The sequence below is a fragment of the Plecotus auritus genome, assembly GCF_963455305.1.
Source record: "Plecotus auritus genome assembly, chromosome: 3".
NCBI classification, from domain to species: domain Eukaryota; kingdom Metazoa; phylum Chordata; class Mammalia; order Chiroptera; family Vespertilionidae; genus Plecotus; species Plecotus auritus.
This window is the reverse complement of record NC_137772.1, coordinates 207,554,911-207,576,941: the sequence shown is the minus strand read 5'-3', so window position 1 is coordinate 207,576,941 and position 22,031 is coordinate 207,554,911. Positions and strand designations below refer to the sequence as shown.

Genomic DNA, 22,031 nt, shown 5'->3' with positions numbered 1-22,031 from the left:
TGACCCTTTGGATTTGGGGCCATTTCAATCCTTTTCTGATATCCTGTCCTCCAAATTAAACAAAAACATATATGTGGCTATAGCAATGTCACAGTTTTGATGTAAGAACATGTAATGAGTCAACGAGGTCAGAATATTTTAAAAATCCAGAGTAACAGGGAATGAAAAATCAAGAAACATACTATTTGACAAAATACCTTTGTAAAATGTGAGGTATTAGCCCATTTCCACTCTATCACCCTAGCATGTTTTCATCGACAGCAGATTCTGCAATGTAGCCTACAATGTGTCCCACAAAGGATGGTGTGTCTACAAATGATGCTAAGTTTCTTCCCAGATCTGAATCTCAAAAAGCGAGTTCAAAGCAATGTGGTAGATTCAAAAGAGTAAAAGAAAAAGGCAGTCTCCAAAAATGAGAGCTTAAAATTACTAGCACTGGAGCCAGAGGCAAAGACCAATGTCTTTCAGAAACTATCAACAATTAGTTAAATGAGACTGATATTGAGTAGAAACTCTGAGAAAAACAAAAACAAATAACTAATTTGAAAGAGAATGTCTTTTGGTGGCTAAGTTGCTTAACCTAAAAATAGAGATCCAATAATAAAAGCTACAAGTACAGTTCTCCTCATTGGCAATTATTAACAATATATTACATATCACTGTTCTATTGTGATAAATTACTATGTCAATGACTAGTAATACTTTATCTTGTTATCCATTCCCATCCTTCTAATTTTAGAAGGCTTAACCAATCAATTCTTGCTAAAATGTAGGCACACATACAAAAAACTGAGTCCTGATGGATGAAGGATGTCTTATAAACCTCAGGTTATCTTCAGTCTTCATACTCTTGATCGTCCAGGAATGATGCGCGAGTTTAGGTTGGTTCTAGGATAGGCCCAGGGGCCTGGTTTGATCTGGGATCCCTGGGACCATACCTAGAACAAACCCAAACAAAACCAAACTCCTTGGGAGTGCTTTCAGCTCAGACGTCTAGGCTTTTCACTCATGTGGACCTTCAAGGCTGTCTGAGGACCACATGCCAACCTTTTAAGGAATAGGTGTAACAGTTCTGGAGCTTTCTGCATGTTGCCATTTTTAAAAGCTTTACCACTTTTATTATGTGAATCAGAATATTACTCCTGTGCCTGAGTGAGTATTACTGAAGTCATAGTATGAACAGAAGGTACTTCAGGTTGATATAAGTGCAGAAAATACTTTGATTAAGAAATGGAGTTAAGCCGAAACCGGTTTGGCTCAGTGGATAGAGCGTCGGCCTGCGGACTGAAAGGTCCCAGGTTCGATTCCGGTCAAGGGCATGTACCTTGGTTGCGGGCACATCCCCAGTAGGAGGTGTGCAGGAGGCAGCTGATCGATGTTTCTAACTCTCTATCCCTCTCCCTTCCTCTCTGTAAAAAATCAATAAAATATATTTAAAAAAAAAAAAAAAAAAAAAAAAGAAATGGAGTTAATTTAGAACTTACTTGGGAGGGAAAAGATACTATAAAAGAATAAACTTATAGTAATATATTTTGAGAAACTATTTAAGATACAAACATGAGAGGAAATATCTATTTCTACAACAATATTTCATAGAATATACCCACTTTTAACGTGCAATTAGAAGTACACACAAGTTAGCCCTAATTGGTTTGGCTCAGTGGCTAGAGCATTGGCCTGAGGACTGAAAGGTCCCAGGTTCGATTCCGGTCAAGGGCATATACCTTGGTTGTGGGCACATCCCCAGTACGGGGTGTGCAGGAGGCAGCTGAATCGATGTTTCTCTCTCATCGATGTTTCTAACTCTCTATCCCTCTCCCTTCCTCTCTGTAAAAAATCAATAAAATATATTAAAAAAAAAAAAAAAGAAGTACACACAAGTTAAACACTGTACTATTGCAATAACATGTTTGGTATGTGCCAAATGAAATTCAGTAAATGGGAATGAAATAAACAAATTTAACTGCTGACAGTTAACATATTTTAAAATATAGCATTAAAAATATCATTTGCACTTTAATTCATCACACATTTTAGGATATTCATAAAATCAACTCATTCATGTTAATTGTTTGTATATGTGGATCTTGTATTCATTTCTTTTTTCTTTTTTTTTTTGGTTTAAGCCATTACAATGAGTAGAATCACTTTCATCCCATAACTATACTCAAAGAGAAATTTTCTCCTTGTACCACCAAGAGTTTGGCATCATGACTCTCTATGCTGTAATAGCAGTCTCAACTCAAGAAACTATTTGGATTACCTGTTTTTTAATAACTGTTGTGTCATAATTCCCTTCCAATAGCATGAATAATGGAAAGCTGACTATGGGGCATGGCCATAAAATAAGCAGACTGATTTTAACATATTACTAAAACACAACCGGCCTGTTGGTAAAACTAAGTTGTTAGATGCTAGAATATCCCCTTCTAGACAGATTTGAATTTTACTTACAAACATTATAACATGCACATTTCATATTTATTTTTCATTCGAGAGGAAAATTATCATGCTTGATTACTTAACACATTAAGTAATAATTTAAACATGCAAAATATAGAATGTCAGTGGGAATTTAGTCATTAAATATCTAAGTATCATTCTAACATTGATAACTTTTGGCAAGCTTTTAACATACAATTAATTGAATGAAAATAAAGATAATGTCTTCTGTGATATCAATAATAAAAGTTTTCTTATTTTCCAGGGCTCAACCTACTTCATGTTTTGGAAATGCAGATATACTTCTCTAAAAATAAAAATAAAACAACATTACAAAACAACCTCACCAAAGAAATTCTTAGCAGCATATGATATCCAGATCAAAGAGAAAGTACTGTAGAAAATGCTAATTTGAATGGACTGGTTTTAATAGGAATAAAAAAATTAGAGGACAGAAATACAGAAAAGGTAAAGTATAAAAACAAAATGGTTCCTTTTGTACAATGAAAGCCCTTCTACTTTGAGAGCAGGTACTGATTGTAACTTCACTTATTTTCAGGATAGAAATGAAATAGGTACTGAAGTAATAGATGTTAAAAAATCCATGCACTTAGTACAATCCAGTTTTTTGGGTCTTTACTGTGTCAATTTACTCTTAATTCCCACATTATTCTAGCAGTCTTAGCCACCTTGTTTTCAAAACCAAGCAGACTAGAAGAGGAACTATGAGGACTGAGAAAGGCACACTTAAGCAAGCAGTAATATAAACTAGAGAAATTAGAACTATTAAAAAACAAAGACAAGAAAATAAAAAAAGCAGAGCAGAATGGAGCCATTTGGAAAAGGGTATATGGCTCTAAATGCCTAATTAGTTTATCTCAGCATAATTAACTACTGTTAATAATGACCATTTTGACATCAAAAAAGATTTAATAAAATGCATTTCATATATTGTTTAAGAAGATAGCAATGCATATTAAGTTTTAAAGATTCCCTTCAAAACTTATTACAAAAAATTTTAATGTTTAATTTAAGCTCTATAGAAAACTGGGATATAAAGAATGACTCGCCCTAACCGGTTTGGCTCTATCAGTGGATAGAGCATTGGCCTGCGGACTGGAAGGTCCCAGGTTCGATTCTGGACAAGGGCATGCACCTTGGTTGCAGGCACATCCCCAGTGGGAGGTGTGCAGGAGGCAGCTGATCGATGTTTCTAACTCTCTATCCCTTCCCCTTCCTCTCTGTAAAAAATCAATAAAATATATTATAAAAAAAAATGACTCCCCCAAAATTCAGAAACCCAGTTCATGGCTAATTCTACTAAATTACCCATGCATGTTTAGTCTCAAACCAATAGTTCTAGAATATAAATCTTGATGAACAGAGTTGAAATCACGTTTACAGTGCTATATGTTTTAAGTCTATACACTATGCTAGGAACAACTAAGAACAAAATGTTTAACATTGTCCTAAAATGTACACAACGATTTATGCGAGGATGTCAGTAAAATTTTTCTTTCAGAGCTGAAGTCATTAATGGAGAGTTCTAGAAATATCAATATATAAAAACTAATTAATACTTCAAATATATGGCAATCACATATACAACCAAATGTTTTTAGCAAGTTTAGTAAAGAACCAAGAGGCAAACAAAAGTATGCTAAACAGCCAAACAGATTCCATAAAGTCCATGCGCGCCACTGACAGAAAAGCCCCTTAGCCTTCTTTCTGTCTACTTACTCTTATTTTAGACACAATTCTAGCAAGCTTGGCAATCTGGTTTCCCAGTCCACAGCAGGTTAGAAGCAGCAAATTAGGGGCTAGTGCAGGATGCAGGCACAGAAGGCAGGAGCAAAAAGTGACAGCTGATTATACGGGAAAACAGAGAAACTGTGAAAAACAAACATGACTCAAAAGCATAGCAATACAGGACCAGGCAGGAAAGAGGCATTATATGTCTCAGGAGCCTCCTGAGGGCGAGTTTCTGATTACCACCCATAATTGATGTTCTTAAAGATGACAAAAAAGTTTAATTATATCCTAAATACTCTAGAAAAAGAGTAGAAAGTACATTGTAGAAAATTTCGCACTGTACTGTTAAAAAAGTTTATTAAATGGATTTGCCTCAGTTACCCAAAAAATTAACTTATACAAGTTAGTCATCATTAATGATTACAGATAAATCAACTGTTACTATACTTAGGGTATTTCCCCATATTTTCTCCTCTAAAATATTTTTAGCTTCATTTTCTAATATAATGTAAATTGCACAGATATGTTTTTATAAATATAACTGGGAGAATAAATCAACTTTTATGCTTTGTTTAGTTGTCATTCATGGCATGATACTTACTTTAATTCAAATAATGAGTTGGCTGAGCTATACCAATCTTACGGTATTTAGTTCCTGTTTCCTTGTTTTGTTTAGGTATAGAAACAATATACTATGATTAATTCAAATTAATTGAGCCTTCCCACATGATTTCTCAATAATTTATCCAAATATTTCATATTTTACATTAGTGATGGGGTCATAAGAGTGAAATGACCTCCAAGATCCCTTAACACTTGATTTATAATTTTGTGAAATGTAGAACTTGTATCTTTTTATGCTTTAATATTAAAAGCTTTACCATTTTTATTATGTGAGTCAGAATTACTATTTATTTTTTAATGAAAATTCAATTTTTAATTTTTGACTTATTTTATGTATATATTTATAACCAGATCTTGTTTTTTTTTAGCCTCAATAGTTTTACTTTTACATATTTCTGAGAAGTCAAAATCACAAACATCATAGTAATCTAGAGGATTTGGGTTTTGCTGGAAAAACTCTGTGAAGTTATTAAGTTAGCTATATCCATAGCTTTTAAATGATGGATCTGTGATTTAAACTCAGACTTATCCTTCTGCATTAAACCCTTGAGCCAATATTCTTAAATTTCCTTACTAATTTGCCTTAAATGTGTTTCTTTTGACCTGCTTGTCTCCCATAACTTCAAACTTGAGTCAATGTATTATTTCCCAATAAAGTATATTCAGATGCTGTAAGTACAATTAGACTTAAAGAGGATTTAACTTATGAAGTCAGATAATAGAGAAAACTTGTAAAAATAAGCAGAGGACCACAAATCAAAGACTAGGAAGAGTCTGGCACTAGTCAGGCCAGATATGTAGTTTTAATGAAAGCTGAAAAGAAAAGAATTTAAGATATAATTGTCACCAGATCATTTATTGCCATGACTTTCCTAACTATAGACAAAGCATAAAAATTCTGTCTTCAAGACTGACTTAAATAGTTTTCATACATTCTTGCATTAAATACTAGGTTTAAAACTATGGAAATGTTCGTATTAAAAGCTGTCAGCCCTGGCTGGTGTGGCTCAGTTGGTTGAGCACTGTCCCATCCACTGAAAGGTCGCTAGTTTGATTCCAGGTTGCGGACTCAATCCCCAGTGTGGGGGTGTGCGGGAAGCAGCCGGTGGATGTTTCTCTCTCTCTCTCTCCTTCCCTCTCCCTCCCTTATTCTCTAAAAATCAATGAAAGCATATCATATTTAAAAATAAAAAGGATAAAAGCTGTCAGGATATTACTCCTAATAAGAATTATCCTCTCAAAATATTATTATAAAACTTGGAAAGCACAATTACAAATTTTCCCCACAAAATATTTTCCCCAGAGGGTTTCCTTTGGATGTGGGATGGCAGCTATTAAAACTAGTCAAGAGCCTAATAAGACTAAGTGAAATATTCTCAGAAAAGTAACAAACAAGGATATCTACTTATATTACATTGGCATGTTTTACTTCTTCAGGTATTCATTGGAAAAAAGCATAAAGTCCAACATAGAGGTTCTTAGATTTTTACTGGGCATAAACACCACCTAGGTCTTATTCCAAAATGACTAAGAATAATTGGGAAGATGGCTCTACGTCTGCATTTTAAAAATAAGACCTCCAATTTGTTCTAATATAGGTGCCCCATGAAAAAAATGGAGAAACACTGACTTCTAGATTATTATAAATTAGGAATTTTCACAGGAAAGATAATATTTTATCTTGGAAATATTTTAAAAGATGAGAGAAAATTTGAAAATTACACACACCAAAAAAACATAGAATTAAAATTTTAAGATCCTTATATCATGATTTCACCAAGCAAATTTTCAGTGAACTAAGTAACTAATGAATAAAACAGATCAGACTGGAAAATTACAAATTTTTTTTTAAAAAAAATATTGTTATTGATTTGAGAGAGGAAGGGAGAGGGAGAGATAGAAACATCAATGATGAGAGAGAATAATTGATTGGCTACCTCCAGCAGACCCCCAGCTGGGGATTGAGCCCGAAACCTAGGCATGTGCCCCTGACCGGAATCAAACCCGGGACCCTTTAGTCCGCAGGCTGACGCTCTATCCAGGGCAAAGATTACAAATTCTTGATTAAATTAGCCCTTCACATTTAAAAAGTATCACCTTAGAGAGCATTGAATAAAACTGGTAGGTTATGAAGATATTTTTCCCACACTGGTGTAACAAAAACAATATAACAAAATTAAAAAGTATTAATCTCGAATTCTTCCTGTGTAAGGTTATAGATTAAGAGAAAGATTATCAAATTTTTCCTTAGTTATTTCTTCTAAATCCAAGGAAAAAAGGCGTTCACAAACTAATTTAAAAAGGAAGTAAACTTGCTCTGGCTGGGTGGCGTAGTTGGTTGAAGCGTTGTCCCATACACTGAAAGGCTGTAGGTTCGATTCCTGGTCAGGGCACATACCTAGACTAAGGGTTTGATCCCTGGTTGGGGCACCTATGGGAGGCAGCCAGTGGATGTTTATCTCTCTCCCACTCCTCTCTCCGCTCTCTCTAAAATCTATGAAGCATATCCTCAGGCGAGGATTGAAAAAAAGAAAGTAAACTCTAAATTTCTGAGTTGTAAACTAGGCCTACTCTTAGGAACTGCTCCTAAGAGCTTAATTATGGATGTCACAGAATTTTTGGCAACTGGCAGAATAATTTATAATACAAAGGATCTCTATCATTCATGTAAAGCAGAAACAAGTTTTTCCTCAGGATAAAAAATAAATTTATTTAGATTATTGAAAAACCCCCATAAACCCTTTGGTATGAAAATTTACTCTAAATGCTAAGTTGTAGGAGTCTGCATGTGTTTCTTAACTCTAAAGGCAATTTAGATTCATCATGTAATTTTCTTTCTAGGGCAGCAGCATAAATTGAATTACCCCTACATTTTCCCCAAATAACATCTATACACTATGTCAGTACATGGAAGCTATAGGTTTCAAAAAACAATATACTCCTGAAAATATCACTGTTTGAAAATGCAATCGTGGCCCTGGCAGGGCAGCTCAGTTGGTTAGTGTAGCCCCCATAAGCCAATGTTGTGGATTTGATCTCCTGTCAGGACACATACAAGTATCAGCCAATGAATGCATGAATAAGTGGAACAACAAATCAATGTTTCTCTTTCTCTCCCTTCCCCCCCCCCCCTCTCTCTCTCTCTCTCTCTCTCAAATCAATAAAAATAAACAAACAAACAAATAAATAAATAAAATGTAATCACAACACAAAACAAAACAGATGCAACTGGACCATTTGGAAAGCAACCTCTCTTAAGAGGTAGTTTGTAAATGAAGTATTAAGGAGACAAGGATTGCTTTCCAGGAAGCTGACAGGATGTTTCTAGAATCTTATTCAGGTGGAGAGAGGGAATAGCCTAAAGCAAGAAATCGGCAGCATGGTGGCCTGCTTATCTAGACAAACTGATGAAAAGACAGGGATCCCACTTTGAAATCAGCTCTTCTGATTGCAATGGAAACAGAAAAAGGTAAACACACAAAAATGTAAAAGGATAATCCTTAAAATGGCACGCTTTAAAAAAAATCTTAAAATTAACTGCTAAATACACATGAACAAGGAAAACATAAGAAACATGTCATAACCCAAGTACTTTTAAAACAAAATTATTTTTTAGTTCCAAACCCCAGTACACATCAATTGCATGAGATCTTTTTTAAATTTTATTTAGAACCTGTATCTTTGTTTTAGGACGTGGTATAAACAAAAGTAAAATACAAACAACTTGTTATTAACATAATAACTGCAGTTATTAACTGTGAGAAAACAGTAAAAAGGAGTCATATGTTCTTGCGACAGAATTATCCCAGTCATTTTGTGATAGCAAATTCTGGCAAGAAATGAGAAATTCATTTGTTATGAAAAGTACTTAAAGAATTTCCAAAACTGATCAGTTGTGCTGCAAGTAAAACAGCAATTATTCAAGAGCCCTTACCTTTCTCTTATTGTCTTAAAAGATCTGCCATACAGGTAATTACTATTTTCAGATCAGTTGTTTAAACCAGATTCTTCCTGTAAAATCATACCTTAGCTTTATATATAATAAACTTACACTCATTTTCCCTTTCCAGTGGAATATCTAGTCTTGAAGCTAAAAAACACTTTCATAAAAGGAATAATTTAAAATCCTTCATGTAAATCTTGGTTCTTCCTTTTCTTCTACCTCACTTTTATTTTCTTCTATTAATTGTTCTTCCTCCTCGTCACCAAAAGTCTGTTCCTGCATAGTGGTAAAGGAGAGAGACCGAGCAGCCACTTCGGCAGCGAGGCCAGCAGTGAAGGTAAAATCCGGTGACAGCTGCAGCCTCGCCAGCCTCTGCCTGATGGAGGGCTGTGGTGAGTCCCTGGGAACTGGATGGGCAGTGATCAGGTCACCAACATCTGCCTGCTTAGAGTCATCTTCACTTTCCCACAGACACGCTCTTCCTTCAGCTCCTTGCAGGAAGCCTTCATGAGTAAAATTGTCTTTATTTTTACCATCTAGAGGGTTTTCACACAAATACTCAGTCCTACTACATATTTCATCATCAGTTATGGAGGGTTTACTATTTTCTTCTTCAATATCATTTTTACCAACTTTCCCCATATCTGAATCCATTGATGGTTCTGAATTACTTATGGGTTCCATTGGGTCTACAGGAGACAAGGATTTCAACACAGCTTTAAAGGAAAAAAAAGCAAAAAGAAAGAAAGAAAAATAATAACTAAGGACCCAGAAATAAGTTAAACTTTAATGTAAACTCCCAGTAGATTTTTTCTTATAAAGAACAATAAATAAAGGCTAAATAAAACTTTCTAGTAAAATCAATATAAATTTGTAAATCCAAAGAACTTTATGAGAGATAAAATGCCTAAGAAATGAAATGAGACAGGGTTACGATAAGATTTTAAAACACCTCATGTATTCTCTTATCCAAAATATCAAAGCATTGGTTCTCAAAGAGTGGTCCTTGAACTAATAGCATCAGTCAGCATCCCCTAGGAATTTGGCAGAAATGCAAATTCTCAGGCTCCACCCCAGACCTACTAAATTGAAAGATGGGGTTGGGGACTAGCTATGTTGATAAGCCTTCCACCTTGTACTGATGCATACTAAATTTTGAGGACCACAGCATTAAAAAATAAGCAGCATGGCTTTCACTGATAATATGTCAGATAAAAAGCCTAAGTAATCCAGATAATATTTTCAACACACACATATATATGAATAAGTTAAAACAGCATTGGAAAACAAACGTAACATACAATTCAATTTACTTGCCAACCACCTAATAAGACCCTGATGAAAGTAAAGCTGTAACTTCTATACATTTTGTAATGTCACAGAAAAATATATAATGAAATAAAATCTGCACTCAAGACCAACTACTGTACAAAGCATAATACATAAATATAATATATATCCATACGGCAGAAGTTGTCCTTTCAAGGCAAATGAAGTTTTATTTAGCCCCTCTTGAAGTTAGTAGGCAGTGGGTTGCTTGCTAGGCAGTCTCTCCTCCCAGTATGAGGGGTTAGTACAATACAATATATTATGAAGCATGGCGGAAGAAATAAAAAAGTACATCTTGAAGATCTGGCGTTTATTTAAAAATTATTTTGTAAAATGTGTCCATTTGCAAGAAACAGATCCCTAAGCTGCAGTAACTCCACTAGAGAAGCAGCGACAACAGGTTCCAGTGCAGAATTTCCCTCTCTAATTCCATTCGGACTTTACCCCTGTAGGCAGAGATGAAAACAACTCTGGAAGATGTACCGAAAAATTTCATGGGAAAAGCACTTTACGGTATCAGCAGCTTTTTACTTAATTTCACAAATTAAATCAGCATTATTGCCTTTTCAAATGTAAACTATCAAAGCACGTACCTGAAAAAGAGACACATTTCTCAGTGTTCTCTTTGCCCATATTGTCAATAGGATAATTTTAAAGCTACATGAAGAAAATACTAAACAATAAAAAAGGATACAAGTTTATATATAATGCTATTTTCAGTCTTTACATGCAGTTTCAATCTATAAATATGCTGGTTTAAAGAATGCACCGTAAATTAGAAGTTGATTGATATTTCTGATAATTGCTAATTAAATGGGGGGGGGGGCGGTTGGAGAGTAATACAAAGTGTATTAACACTATGCTAGAATATAAGCCTCCAGAAGTGTAGGGATTTTTGTTTCTTGATTTATGTGTTAGGAATATATAACAATGAACAATGTGTTAAGAACTACTTGTTGAAGAAATAATTTGCTGAATGAATACTATGAAGGATAATAAAGCCCTTATTTAAGGAGACTGTATTACAGAGACCAAAAAAATTTAAAAAATTAAAAAAAAAAAATCCAATGCATAGAAAATAACAGTGCCTAAAACATTAATGCTCTTAATCTCTGATTTATGTAGGCCCAATATATAAGCAGGTAACAGGAACTCAATTTTTACTGCTGTTTCTAGGAAGATCCTAATCTCCTATATGCTTTGCTGCTCAGACTTGCTTTCATTTTGCTACAGTGCCCTTCTGGCATGAGGGTCTGCAGTGGTAGGAAAGGCGGCAGGGCTGGAGGATTCACAGAGGAGACTGGTGGAGAGGACAGCCTGGAGAAGAGAAATGTCTAGTAAAGGGATGAGTATGAATGTTTTTCATGAATAAAAATAGCAAATTTGTGGAACCATAATCTAATTAGATAAATATAACTGGAGGAAGATATCTATATTAGAAATAGTGGGACATCTGTATAATTGGGTTTGATGGACTCATATGATGGAAAGGCTTAACACCAGGAAAAGGAGTTTAGATGTAATACAATAAAAAAGGGGGCACTGCAGTAGGTTTTTTTGTTGTTGTTTTTATTGATTTCAGAGAGGGAGGGAGAGGGAGATAGAAACATCAATGATGAGAGAGAATCATTGATTGGCTGCCTCAAGCCCCCCACTGGGGATTGAGCCCGCAACCCAGGCATGTGCCCTTGACCAGAATCGAACCCAAGACCCTTCAGTCTGCAGGCCGATGCTCTATCCACTGAACCAAACCGGCCAGGGCTGCTGTAGGTTTTTAAGTAGAGAGCTATTTTCAATTTGCTGTTTGAGAAAAATCTAGAGCTTGCAAGGATAGAAGCTATCTTCGAAGCTTAGACACTATTTCTAAGGATAGCTTAGAAGACAAAGATACTGAAAATGCAAGTCAGCTAAGGCTATTATAATACATGAGCATAATCTAATGAGAACCTGGGCTATAAAAGAGGTCAATGGAAAGAAGGAGGAAGGATAAAATAAAAAAATGTATGTGTGGACAAAGGAGAATCAAAATGGTAGGGCTCCTAAGAGGACCCTGAGGAACTTTCCAGAAGTTAACTAATTTATATATTTCGAGTGAAAAAGAGAAAGGGAAAAGAAGGCAACTGATTTTGAGGCTCTACATACTCTAAAATAGAAGGGAAGCCCCTCTACCTTCTTAGAAATTAATTCTTCATCTAGAAATTAGCTAGTTTAATATTGTCAAGTATTAAGCTTCCCCTCATTCCCTTCCCTACCTCCCAAGAAGTTCAGCTAAAGACGGGTGGGAAACATAAAGGAGTTAAGGCTAATCTTAGGTATAACCAGTCATCCAGCTTTGTCCAAATCCAAGTATGGAAACAGTGTGCACAGAAGCAGGCCCTCAACTCCCATCCACTACAGTGCTCAAGTCACTGAGTAACCTAAATGATGTAGCTAAGGGCCTAGGTCTTAGTTCATTTGTTTCAATAGTGAACCCAATTATTTGTGTTTCACTGAGGTATTTATAATATCAACATAAAGAGAACAGAGTTTAGAATCTCAAATACACAAAATTTGAAAACACTCTAATTTATTCAACTCACTGTCCATTCCAAAACAAATTCAGTCAAAAATCAAATAACTGATGAAAAGTGTGATTTTATATCCCATTTCATTACATACCTACTCTTTAATTGAACAAATTGATTTTGTGTCTAGAAGAAAAAGTACTATACTTACTGGTGGATCCCTAAAATTAGAGTCATAAGAATTCTGTAACCAAAATAAGATTCAGTTAAAGAACAATCTCCTACACTGAAATAACCTTTTACTCTGAAGTCAGTGCTTACCGTGATCACTAAACAGAAGTTGCTTCCACTTCTGCCTTTCTGCCTCTGATGCTTTGAATCCCAGCACACATTTTAATTCTTGGAGTACCCTCTTGGATTCTTCATGCTCACGCTTCTGTCTCTCTTTGTCTTCTTGAGACAAGTAATAAAAATCGTCCTTGCTTAATTCACTGTCCATATCTAAATCATCTACATAAGCTTCTAATTCCTGAAAATGAATAAATGAAAAAGAACTTTACTTAAAGCAGATAATTTTCTAGCAGTATTCATTTATTTGCACCTATCCTTTTCCAAGATTAAAAAAGGAGGACTCTTAGCACAGGTCAGTAAAACACAGTTGGGCAAACAAAGCAAACATAGATAAGTGGACATCTTAAAAAAAACTTAATTTGATACTATAAAGGGTTTTAAGTAAGGAAGTTTAATAACTCAATTGTTATTTTTCTACTCTGATACCATTCTACAGACCTAGTAAAGATTACAGTGATTAGCTCTGTCAAAACCAATCAAAGTTAGCTGGGCTGGTGGTTGGGGAGGTGGTCAGGTATGTTAGTCCTCTTGTGCTAGAATTTGTGGTGCTTTCTGAGGTCCCAGGAAGTCTGAACACTATTCCTAGGATTGTGGAACACCTCATCTATGGCTCTCCATATCACTAAGGCAGATAGAAGGATCCCTGCTTACCCAGACTCCCTTGCAGTTATGGTTCAGGCAAACAACTGGGATCCTCTAATCAGATGTATCTGGATCAGATCTGATTCAGAAATATGTTATAAAAGAAGCAGGCATCTCATGGAATCCACTCTAGTAAGAATGGTGGCAGAAAAGTTTCCAGAGGCAGAGGTTCTGAAGGTAGCACTGAAGGAGCAAGTGACAATGTCTGTGCCCAGTGACTTACAGTGGTGTTGCCACTGTAAAAGTTCTTTTGAGTGATTTTAGCTTTTTACCCCAGCCTGGTTCAAGCCTGATTACCTGGCCCTCTAAATGTTCTGTGAATTATCTAATGTTTTTTTAAAAAAATTTCTTCTTTGTTAAACTAAGTAAGGTTGGTTTCCCTTTGCAATTAAGGATGCTGAATAGACTATATGACCTAAGGAAAACTACTTGAGCAAAAGAAATCTTTGTCAATATCGAAAGTGAGGCATAACATAAATGCAGTCAAATGCACAAGATAAATGTATATGTATACATGGTGGTAACCACTACTTAGATCAGGATAAAAACATTTCCATCATCTCAGAAAGGTACCTTTGCCAAGGCACTATTTTTTAATGTGCTTAATCACTTTTAAGTGTCTAAGAAATGGATTAAAATTCAAGGCACTAAGAACTAATGATTTGATGTATATTCAATACATTATATTGTGATTTTGAAGCTCATTAGAAACATAAATTCAGCAATGTCACTTACAGAGAGCAGTAGGTAAGTTTCATATGTGAAACTCTCCTTTATGGGAAACAAAAGCAATTTTCACCCTCACCTGCTCCTCAGGGATTGGATCTTTATCTGCAATGTGTAGAGTAGGCTGCAGCACGGGTACCACAGTACAGCGTGGGCTTTCACATGCTATTTCAGGTTTGCCTTAAAAAGAAACAGGCCACACAGAAACGAGTGAATATCTGATTAACAACCAAAACACAGAACAGTTCCATCACCTCAAAACATTTATTTATACTGCCTCTTTATACCATATTCCTCCTTCCATATCTAATTCCCAGTAACCATTGATATGTTTTCTGTTCCTATTTAAAGTTTACTATTTTAAGAATTTCATATAAATGGAATCATATAGTATATGGTGATTTAAGTCTGGCTTCTTTTGATTAGCATAGTGCATTAGAGATTCCTCCATCTTATTATTATTTTTTGTTAATCCCCACCAAGAATATTTTTCCATCGATCTTTTTTTTTTAGTGAGAGTGGGACGGGGAGAGAAACATCGATGTAAGAGAGACACATCTATTGGTCGCCTTCTACAATGTGCCCTGACCAGGGCCGAGGATCAAGCCTGCAACTGAGATATAAGCCCTTGACTGGACTCAAACCCGAGACCCTTCAGTCTGCGACCAATGCTCTGTCCACTGAGCCAAACTGGCTAGGCTCCTCCATCTTATTGATGTATCAGTTTATTTCTTTTTTATTGCCGAGTAGTAGTCCATTATATGGACGGATGTAACAATTTATTCACTAGCAGAAGGGCACAAGCTTCTTTTAGGTTTTAGTGATTATGAATAAAGCCACTATAAACATTTGTGTATCGGTTTTTGTGTGAACATTAAGCTTTTATATCTCTTGGGTAAGTATCTAGGAATAATATTACTGAGTCATTTGGTGTGTGAATGCTTAACAGTAGGAAAAATTTTGATGAGGAAAGGGTATTTATATAATCTTAAAGTATTCTTTTCACAAAATACTTATAATGAAAGAGAAGAAAGGCTAAAGGAGAATAAAGATCACCAAAACTGAATGCCATGTGTGATCTGGACCTGGACATTAGAAAATGCAAACAGAAGTATTTATAGGTAATGAGGTTTCATGCCTGCATCTTTACTCTCAAATGGTTAAGAATAGTATCACCAAAGGAATTTACATACAGATACATAGATAAGGCAAATGTGGTAGAATGTCAACAACTGGGGAATCCGGGTGAAGAGTACTGTGAACTATTCTTGCAATATTCCTGTAATTTTGAAGTAACTTTACAAGATAGAGCTAACTAAAGCACCTGCATCTAAAAAATGCAAACGAACATTTTTTTAAAATCCTCTCCTGAATATATGTCCTTTTTATTTAAAAAATATATATATATTTTATTGATTTTTTACAGAGAGGAAGGGAGAGGGATAGAGAGTTAGAAACATCAATGAGAGAGAAACATCGATCAGCTGCCTCCTACACACCCCCTCCTGGGTTGTGCCCGCAACCAAGGTACATGCCCTTGACTGGAATCGAACCTGGGACCCTTCAGTCTGCAGGCCGACGCTCTATCATTGAGCCAAACCGGTTAGGGCAATATATGTACTTTTTAAAAATTGATTTTAGAGAGAGAGGAATGGAGAGAGAGAGAGAAACATCAATGTGAAAGAGAAACATCGGTTATCTCCCATATGCACCCCAAACTAGGGACCGAACCCACAACCTAGGTATGTACCCTGACCAGGAATTGAACCCACATGTTAATTATGCTCTGTATATGTGTCTTTTGCTCTATATAGTAATGATATGAATAGAAGTAATTCACAAACTTTTCTCACTAAAATGCTCATAATGGGCATGGCTACACAACTTTAAAATGTTCGTTTGAGCCTTAGCTGGGTGGCTCGGTTGGAGCATCATCCTGTACACCAAAAGGATGTGGGTTCAATTCCTGGTCAGGGTACATACCTAGGTTGTGGGTTCGGTCCCTAGTTTGGGGTGCATATGGGAGATAACCGATGTTTCTCTTTCACATTGATGTTTCTCTCTCTCTCTCCATTCCTTTCTCTCTAAAATCAATTTTTAAAAAGGACATATATTGCCCTAACCGGTTTGGCTCAGTGCTTATCACTTTCCCAAAGCATTGGAGACAGTTATAACGATCATGTTTAAGTGAGTGACTAAGAGTCAACATCTCAGAGTACGCTAAGGAGAAGTGAGTGCGATGCATCTTTTAACACCCAATGGTAATTCTATTTATAGAAAATGTACTCAAAAGCTCTAGACTTGGGTCATTTCAAAAAGTTTAAATGCATAAATATCTGCACCTATTAAAAATCCTTGATAAGCCTGGCCAGTGTGGCTCAGTGGTTGAATGCCAACCTATGAACCTGGTTGCAGGCTCAATCCCTAGTAGGGGGCATGCAGGAGGCAGCTGATCGATGAGTCTCTCTTTATCATTGACTAGAGGCCCGATGCATAAAAATCTTGCACTGAGGCGGGGGAGGGGGGCCTGTGCCCTCTTGCAGTCTGGGAGCCCTTGGGGGATGTCCAACTGACAGCTTAGGCCCACTTGGCAGTCAGACATCCTTAGCACTGCCGAGGAGGCAGAAGAGGCTCTTGCCACTGCGGCTGCACTTGCCAGCCATGACCACAAGGGGGCAGCTCCTGCGTTGAGCGCCTGTGACCTGGTGGTCAGTGTGTGTCATAATGACCGGTAGTTCCGCTGTTGGGTTGATTTGCATATTAACCCTTTATTATATTGGAGGATGTTTCTATCTCCCTTTCCCTTCCTCTCTGAAATTAGTAAAAATATATTTAAAAATTCACAAAATTATCCTTTGCAGGAAAAATTATTCACTATTTATATTTGAGACATAAAGGAAATCTATTGGTAATATTAACATTTCCTTTTTTCAAAGGAAATACTTTTACTATCTAAGGACTTATTCAGCATATTTAAAACATTAAATTATTACAGATCTAGCTGTAAACAAAACAATGAAACAGAATGATAAAGCATTAATCATCTTTGGCAGAAATATAATTTCTGTTATTCATCATAAAGGTGGAAGGGATAAACATGGTTTATAGCAAAGTTTAAAAATTAGTATTCCAAACATTTACAATGAAATTGGTGAGATCAATAAAACAAAGTATAAAATCTGGGTTAAATGAAAGCAGGTTTGTGGAGAATTTCAAGACTGTCTTTTTACCTAGCAGTATTACTCTTAAATAATACATTTTAGACCCCTAATAACAAATATACAGTGCTACCTATTGTAACATTTATATATGATTTCTGAATAACTAAAGTAAGAATTTTATCTTAAAAGCAAAACTCAATTTCTGGCACATGAATATCAAATTCATCATCACTGTAATTGGAAAAGAGATTCTGGAAGTTCTAATAATAAATAATATTATTAAAATCTATCCCTGCAGTCTGCAGGCTGACTCTCTATCCACTGAACCAAACTGGCTAGGGCTGTTTTTCTTATTAGTAAGAGCCAAGACTTTATATTCAGTATTAATTTGTACATATAAGTTCAACTTAAAAAAATTAGAAACATAGATCAGTTGTCTCCCGCAAATGAATCCAAAACATAGGTAAGTGCCTTGACCAGGAATTAAACCTGCCACCTTCTGGTGTACAGGAAAACACTCCAACCAACTGAGCTACACCAGCCAGGGCCATATAAGTTCAACTTTTTCTTTAATAAACTAAGAAGGTTTGTCAAGTGTGTTTCATCATAGAGAAGAAATACACCTAATAAAATCCTAACTGCAGAGGAATATATGGAAGAAATCTTTCCCAGGTACCTTTCATATCTGTATTTCTTCGCAGCAGTTTGTCCACCTGAGAAATGGCCTCTTCCCAGCAATTGTTGCTTGCTTGAACATGGGGCTGAATCAACTTTAATTTCTGGTCAAGGATTTGATAAGCTTCTGACACTAGTTCTTGTGTTTCTTTAGTACAAACAAGCTTTTCAAGTTCATCTTCAAGAATTATTACCCTGAATAATAAAGAAAAACAGTTTCACCAGGGAGCTTTCTAAAATATAAAATGGAAAATTTATCATTTTTAAGGCTTATTTAAGAAATAAGCTTAGAAGATTAAAAATGTTTTGGAGATGGAAGGTAGTGATGGTTGTACAACAATGTCAATATACTTAACGCCTTGAACTGTACTGTTAAAAATGATTAAATGGTAAATTTTATGTTACGTGTATTTTATACCACTTTTTTAAAAAGCTTATAAACAGTGTCATATATTTATCCCACAAATATTGCTTGCATATATACTACGCATTAACTTAAAGGACAAGTTAAATCCATCTTCTATTTACAAGAAACATAATTGAATCAGAGAAATTATATATATATATATAATACAATTATCATAAAAAGTCAAAATATTTTATTTCATTTACAGATGAGGAATTAGGTCCAGAGAGTTGAAGAAACTTGCTCAGAGTCATACAGCTGATAAACTGTAAACTTGGGTTGAATCCAGGCACAAAAGTATACCACAGAGAGATAAAAAGATAGTGTTATAAGAATTCAGAAGAGGGGAACATTGCTACCAGCAATGGGACAGGTAGGGAGTAGCTAAGGAAGAGGTTCTTTTGAGGGAGCAGCAAAGGAGGGATAAAATTGAAGCATGTACAAAAGATGAGGAAGGTCACTCTACCCTACCTCCCATATTCCCTGTGGGCATATGGCAATTTATACAGTTTGGCTGGATTGAAGGAAAAGGAGAAATCAAGACAGAAAAGCAGACTGTAGTCAGATTATGGCAAACCTTTTTTACAGAATGTTTTATACAGATGTCAGTCTAAGCTGCTATATTCTGAAACCAGTTAAGATTTTTGATTAAGTGAGAAAGCAAGTATATGCCTCAGGAATCATCTACCAGTGAGCACTCTGGAGGAAGAACAGTTAAAGGGTTAATGTCCTCATGTAAGAAAGTGAGGGTGGGACTAGCAAAGGGAACAAGGGCAAAGGAGTGAAACACAAACAATTTTTAGATAACACTTCCAAGTTGTGTGTAGCAGTCTATAGAGCAATTCATATATGATAGCTAATGACTGGTATACTCTCTAGTTAAGATATAGAATATTTCATTTTTAAATAGAGAACATACTTCCCATCATAATCCACAATTCCTGACAAAGGTACAAAGCCCCTCTTTTTCATTTTTATATCTATACAGTGTAGCACTCTTCCTTCCCTGACCCACCTTCTCTCATTATAATATACTAGAGGCCCACGGGGAGCGGGCCTAAGCCGTCAGTTGGACATCCTTAGCGCTGCCGTGGAGGCTCCCACCCCCGACACTGTGCTCACCAGCAGTGAGCTCAGCTTATGACTGAGCTGCGCACTGACCACCCGGGGTAGCTCCTGCATTGAGCATCTGCCCCTGGTGGTCAGTGTGCATCATAGTGACTGGTGGTTCCATCGTTTGGTCGATTTGCATATTAGCCTTTTATTATATTTCCTCTGATGATTCAACCATTGCCACCCACTCACCTTGAGACTGCCTCACCTCCCATATTCCCTGTGGCAGACAGAGCTGAGTCAGGTTAGCATTCACCTGCTTTCTTGGAATAGCTGCTACAGACCACTGGAACAGTCCTGCCTCATAGTGTCTTAATTTTTCCTTATCCTCTAAGCCAGCCGTGGGCAAACTACGGCCCGCGGGCCGGATCTGGCCCGTTCGGCTGTTCTATCTGGCCCGCGGAGCCGAAAGAGCGGAGGGTTCTCTTGCTCTCCCCTCCGCTCCTTTACTTTGAATTTATATTAGTTCACACAAACACTCCATCCATGCTTTTGTTCCGGCCCTCCGGTCCAGTTTAAGAACCCATTGTGGCCCTCGAGTCAAAAAGTTTGCCCACCCCTGCCCTAAGCTTTACATCAGCCTTATATACCTAATGCCAGACCTTGAACTGATAAGTGAAAACTTTTCTCAAAATGTCTTTATGACCTTAACTTCCTATCTTTGTACACATCCTTCTTCAGTCCTGTAAAACAGCCTTTTGATTTTACTGAGACTTCAAGACTTTTTGATTTATTTTTATTTTTGGTCTTACAAAACTGATTAATGGCCCTAGCCGGTTTGGCTCAGTGAGTAGAGCATCGCCTGTGGACTGAAGGGTCCCTGGCTCGATTCCAGCCAAGGGCACATGCCTGGGTTGCAGGCTCGATCCCCAGTGTGGGGCGTGCAGGAGGCAGCCAATCAATGATTCTCTCTCATCACTGATGTTTCTATCTCTCTCTCCCTCTCCCACTCCGAAATCAATAAAAATATATATTAAAAAAAACCAAACTGATTAATGGCCTCTCCCTGGTACCACTTCTTGCCTGGTATCCAGGTTAAAGTACCTAAACTATGATCATATCAACCCATTAAATTAGGATGACCTTCCTGATTACCAGCACAACATGAACCCAACCATTCATCTGATCCAATCCTATACTACAAGTCTGTATTCTGCACCATACCTGCTACCAAGGCAGAGTGCCAGCAATTCCATGCAAAGTAGATCACCTAATATGGACCCTACACTGTATTATCTAACTGGGACCAAAATACATGTCCTATGCTATGGCAAAGGAGTCCAAATCTGTTGAATTTATTTAGAAAATAGCAATGTATTATTCCTTAACTATATATAACAACACCTCTTATAATTTATTTTTCCAGTGTTGGCAGATATTCTCTTAGATTGCAGGCTCCAGTTTAAGAGCCCTACCTAAAGAGAGTTAAACTCATTCTTCGTAAACTTCTCCATTGCAGCTCTCAAACAGAATGAACATCCGCTTTTGTCCTATCTTTCTAGGTTGTCTGTTGAAATCAGGAAAAGTAAAAATTATAAATATACCAAATTATAGTACTTATAAATCATGTTTCTCTGCTCTATTTGTAAGTATAAACCATCTTTCATGCTGTATGTCTCCATTTTGCTGCTTTTCTCTAGCTAGGACACAAGCCAAGAACCACAATAGCCTAAGAATGAAGCTTGCTAATCATGGGGACATTTCCTTATATAGCTTCTAAACTTACTCATTCAGTAATGCTTTCAGATGGAGCTGCAAACTGCGTACTGCTGTGTGAACATTATTCAGTTCTCTTGACTTCTGTTGAGTTTTGCATAAACGCTGGGGTACTGACTGGTGCTGAGTTTCAAAGTATCGATAAAACTCATAGCTGCGTTTAAGCTCTTCCAAGCAGGCAGAATGAGCATGAGGTAGACCCTGAGTCACATCAGATAAAATATGATGAGGCAAAAGTGCTGGAGTAAGTAAGGGCCCAGGAAGGGCATTAGCTGTAGAAAGTAATAGGGCTAACCGTCTGAAGAACTCTGAACTCTGTGCCACCCAGAGTTGGAACAAAACCTAAAAAAAGAAAAAAGAACTAGATCAATAAAAAATATTGGCCAACATTCAAAACAAACTACAAATTTAACTTCTAGTTTAAATTTTCCACTTTATCATAAGTAATGGATGTAGCTGAGCTTGAATTAACTCTAAGATTAGCCAAGAATTATATATCAAATTATGTAGTCACTGCACATGGGAACGTCTGATCCCAATATAGCAGGAAATACCAAAAAATAACTTAGTACAGTTCTAATCTAGAAGGGAAGTGTTGATAGATTGAGACACATTTATTAGAAGTAAATATTGATGAATTATTTTAA

The 22,031-nt window shown here is 36.4% G+C and overlaps 1 protein-coding gene across 7 annotated transcripts in view; it reads right to left on the bottom strand.

The window, feature by feature from the left end:
• Positions 1–5,145: 5,145 nt before the first annotated feature.
• VEZT (vezatin, adherens junctions transmembrane protein) overlaps positions 5,146–22,031 on the bottom strand; it is a 76,776-nt gene continuing 59,890 nt past the window's right edge. For 5 of the 7 annotated variants that reach the window (XM_080661182.1, XM_080661183.1, XM_080661188.1 and 2 more), the window contains 5 exons: positions 21,395–21,726; positions 18,151–18,344; positions 14,393–14,493; positions 12,916–13,123; positions 5,146–9,477 (listed from right to left, as the gene is read on the bottom strand). In XM_080661182.1, coding sequence (XP_080517308.1) covers positions 8,948–9,477; positions 12,916–13,123; positions 14,393–14,493; positions 18,151–18,344; positions 21,395–21,726 — 1,365 coding nt within the window. In that variant the 3' untranslated portion in view covers positions 5,146–8,947. Of the gene's footprint in view, positions 10,537–12,915; positions 13,124–14,392; positions 14,494–18,150; positions 18,345–21,394; positions 21,727–22,031 lie in introns of all 7 variants that reach the window. The other 2 variants (XM_080661186.1, XM_080661187.1) reach the window with 1 other exon arrangement.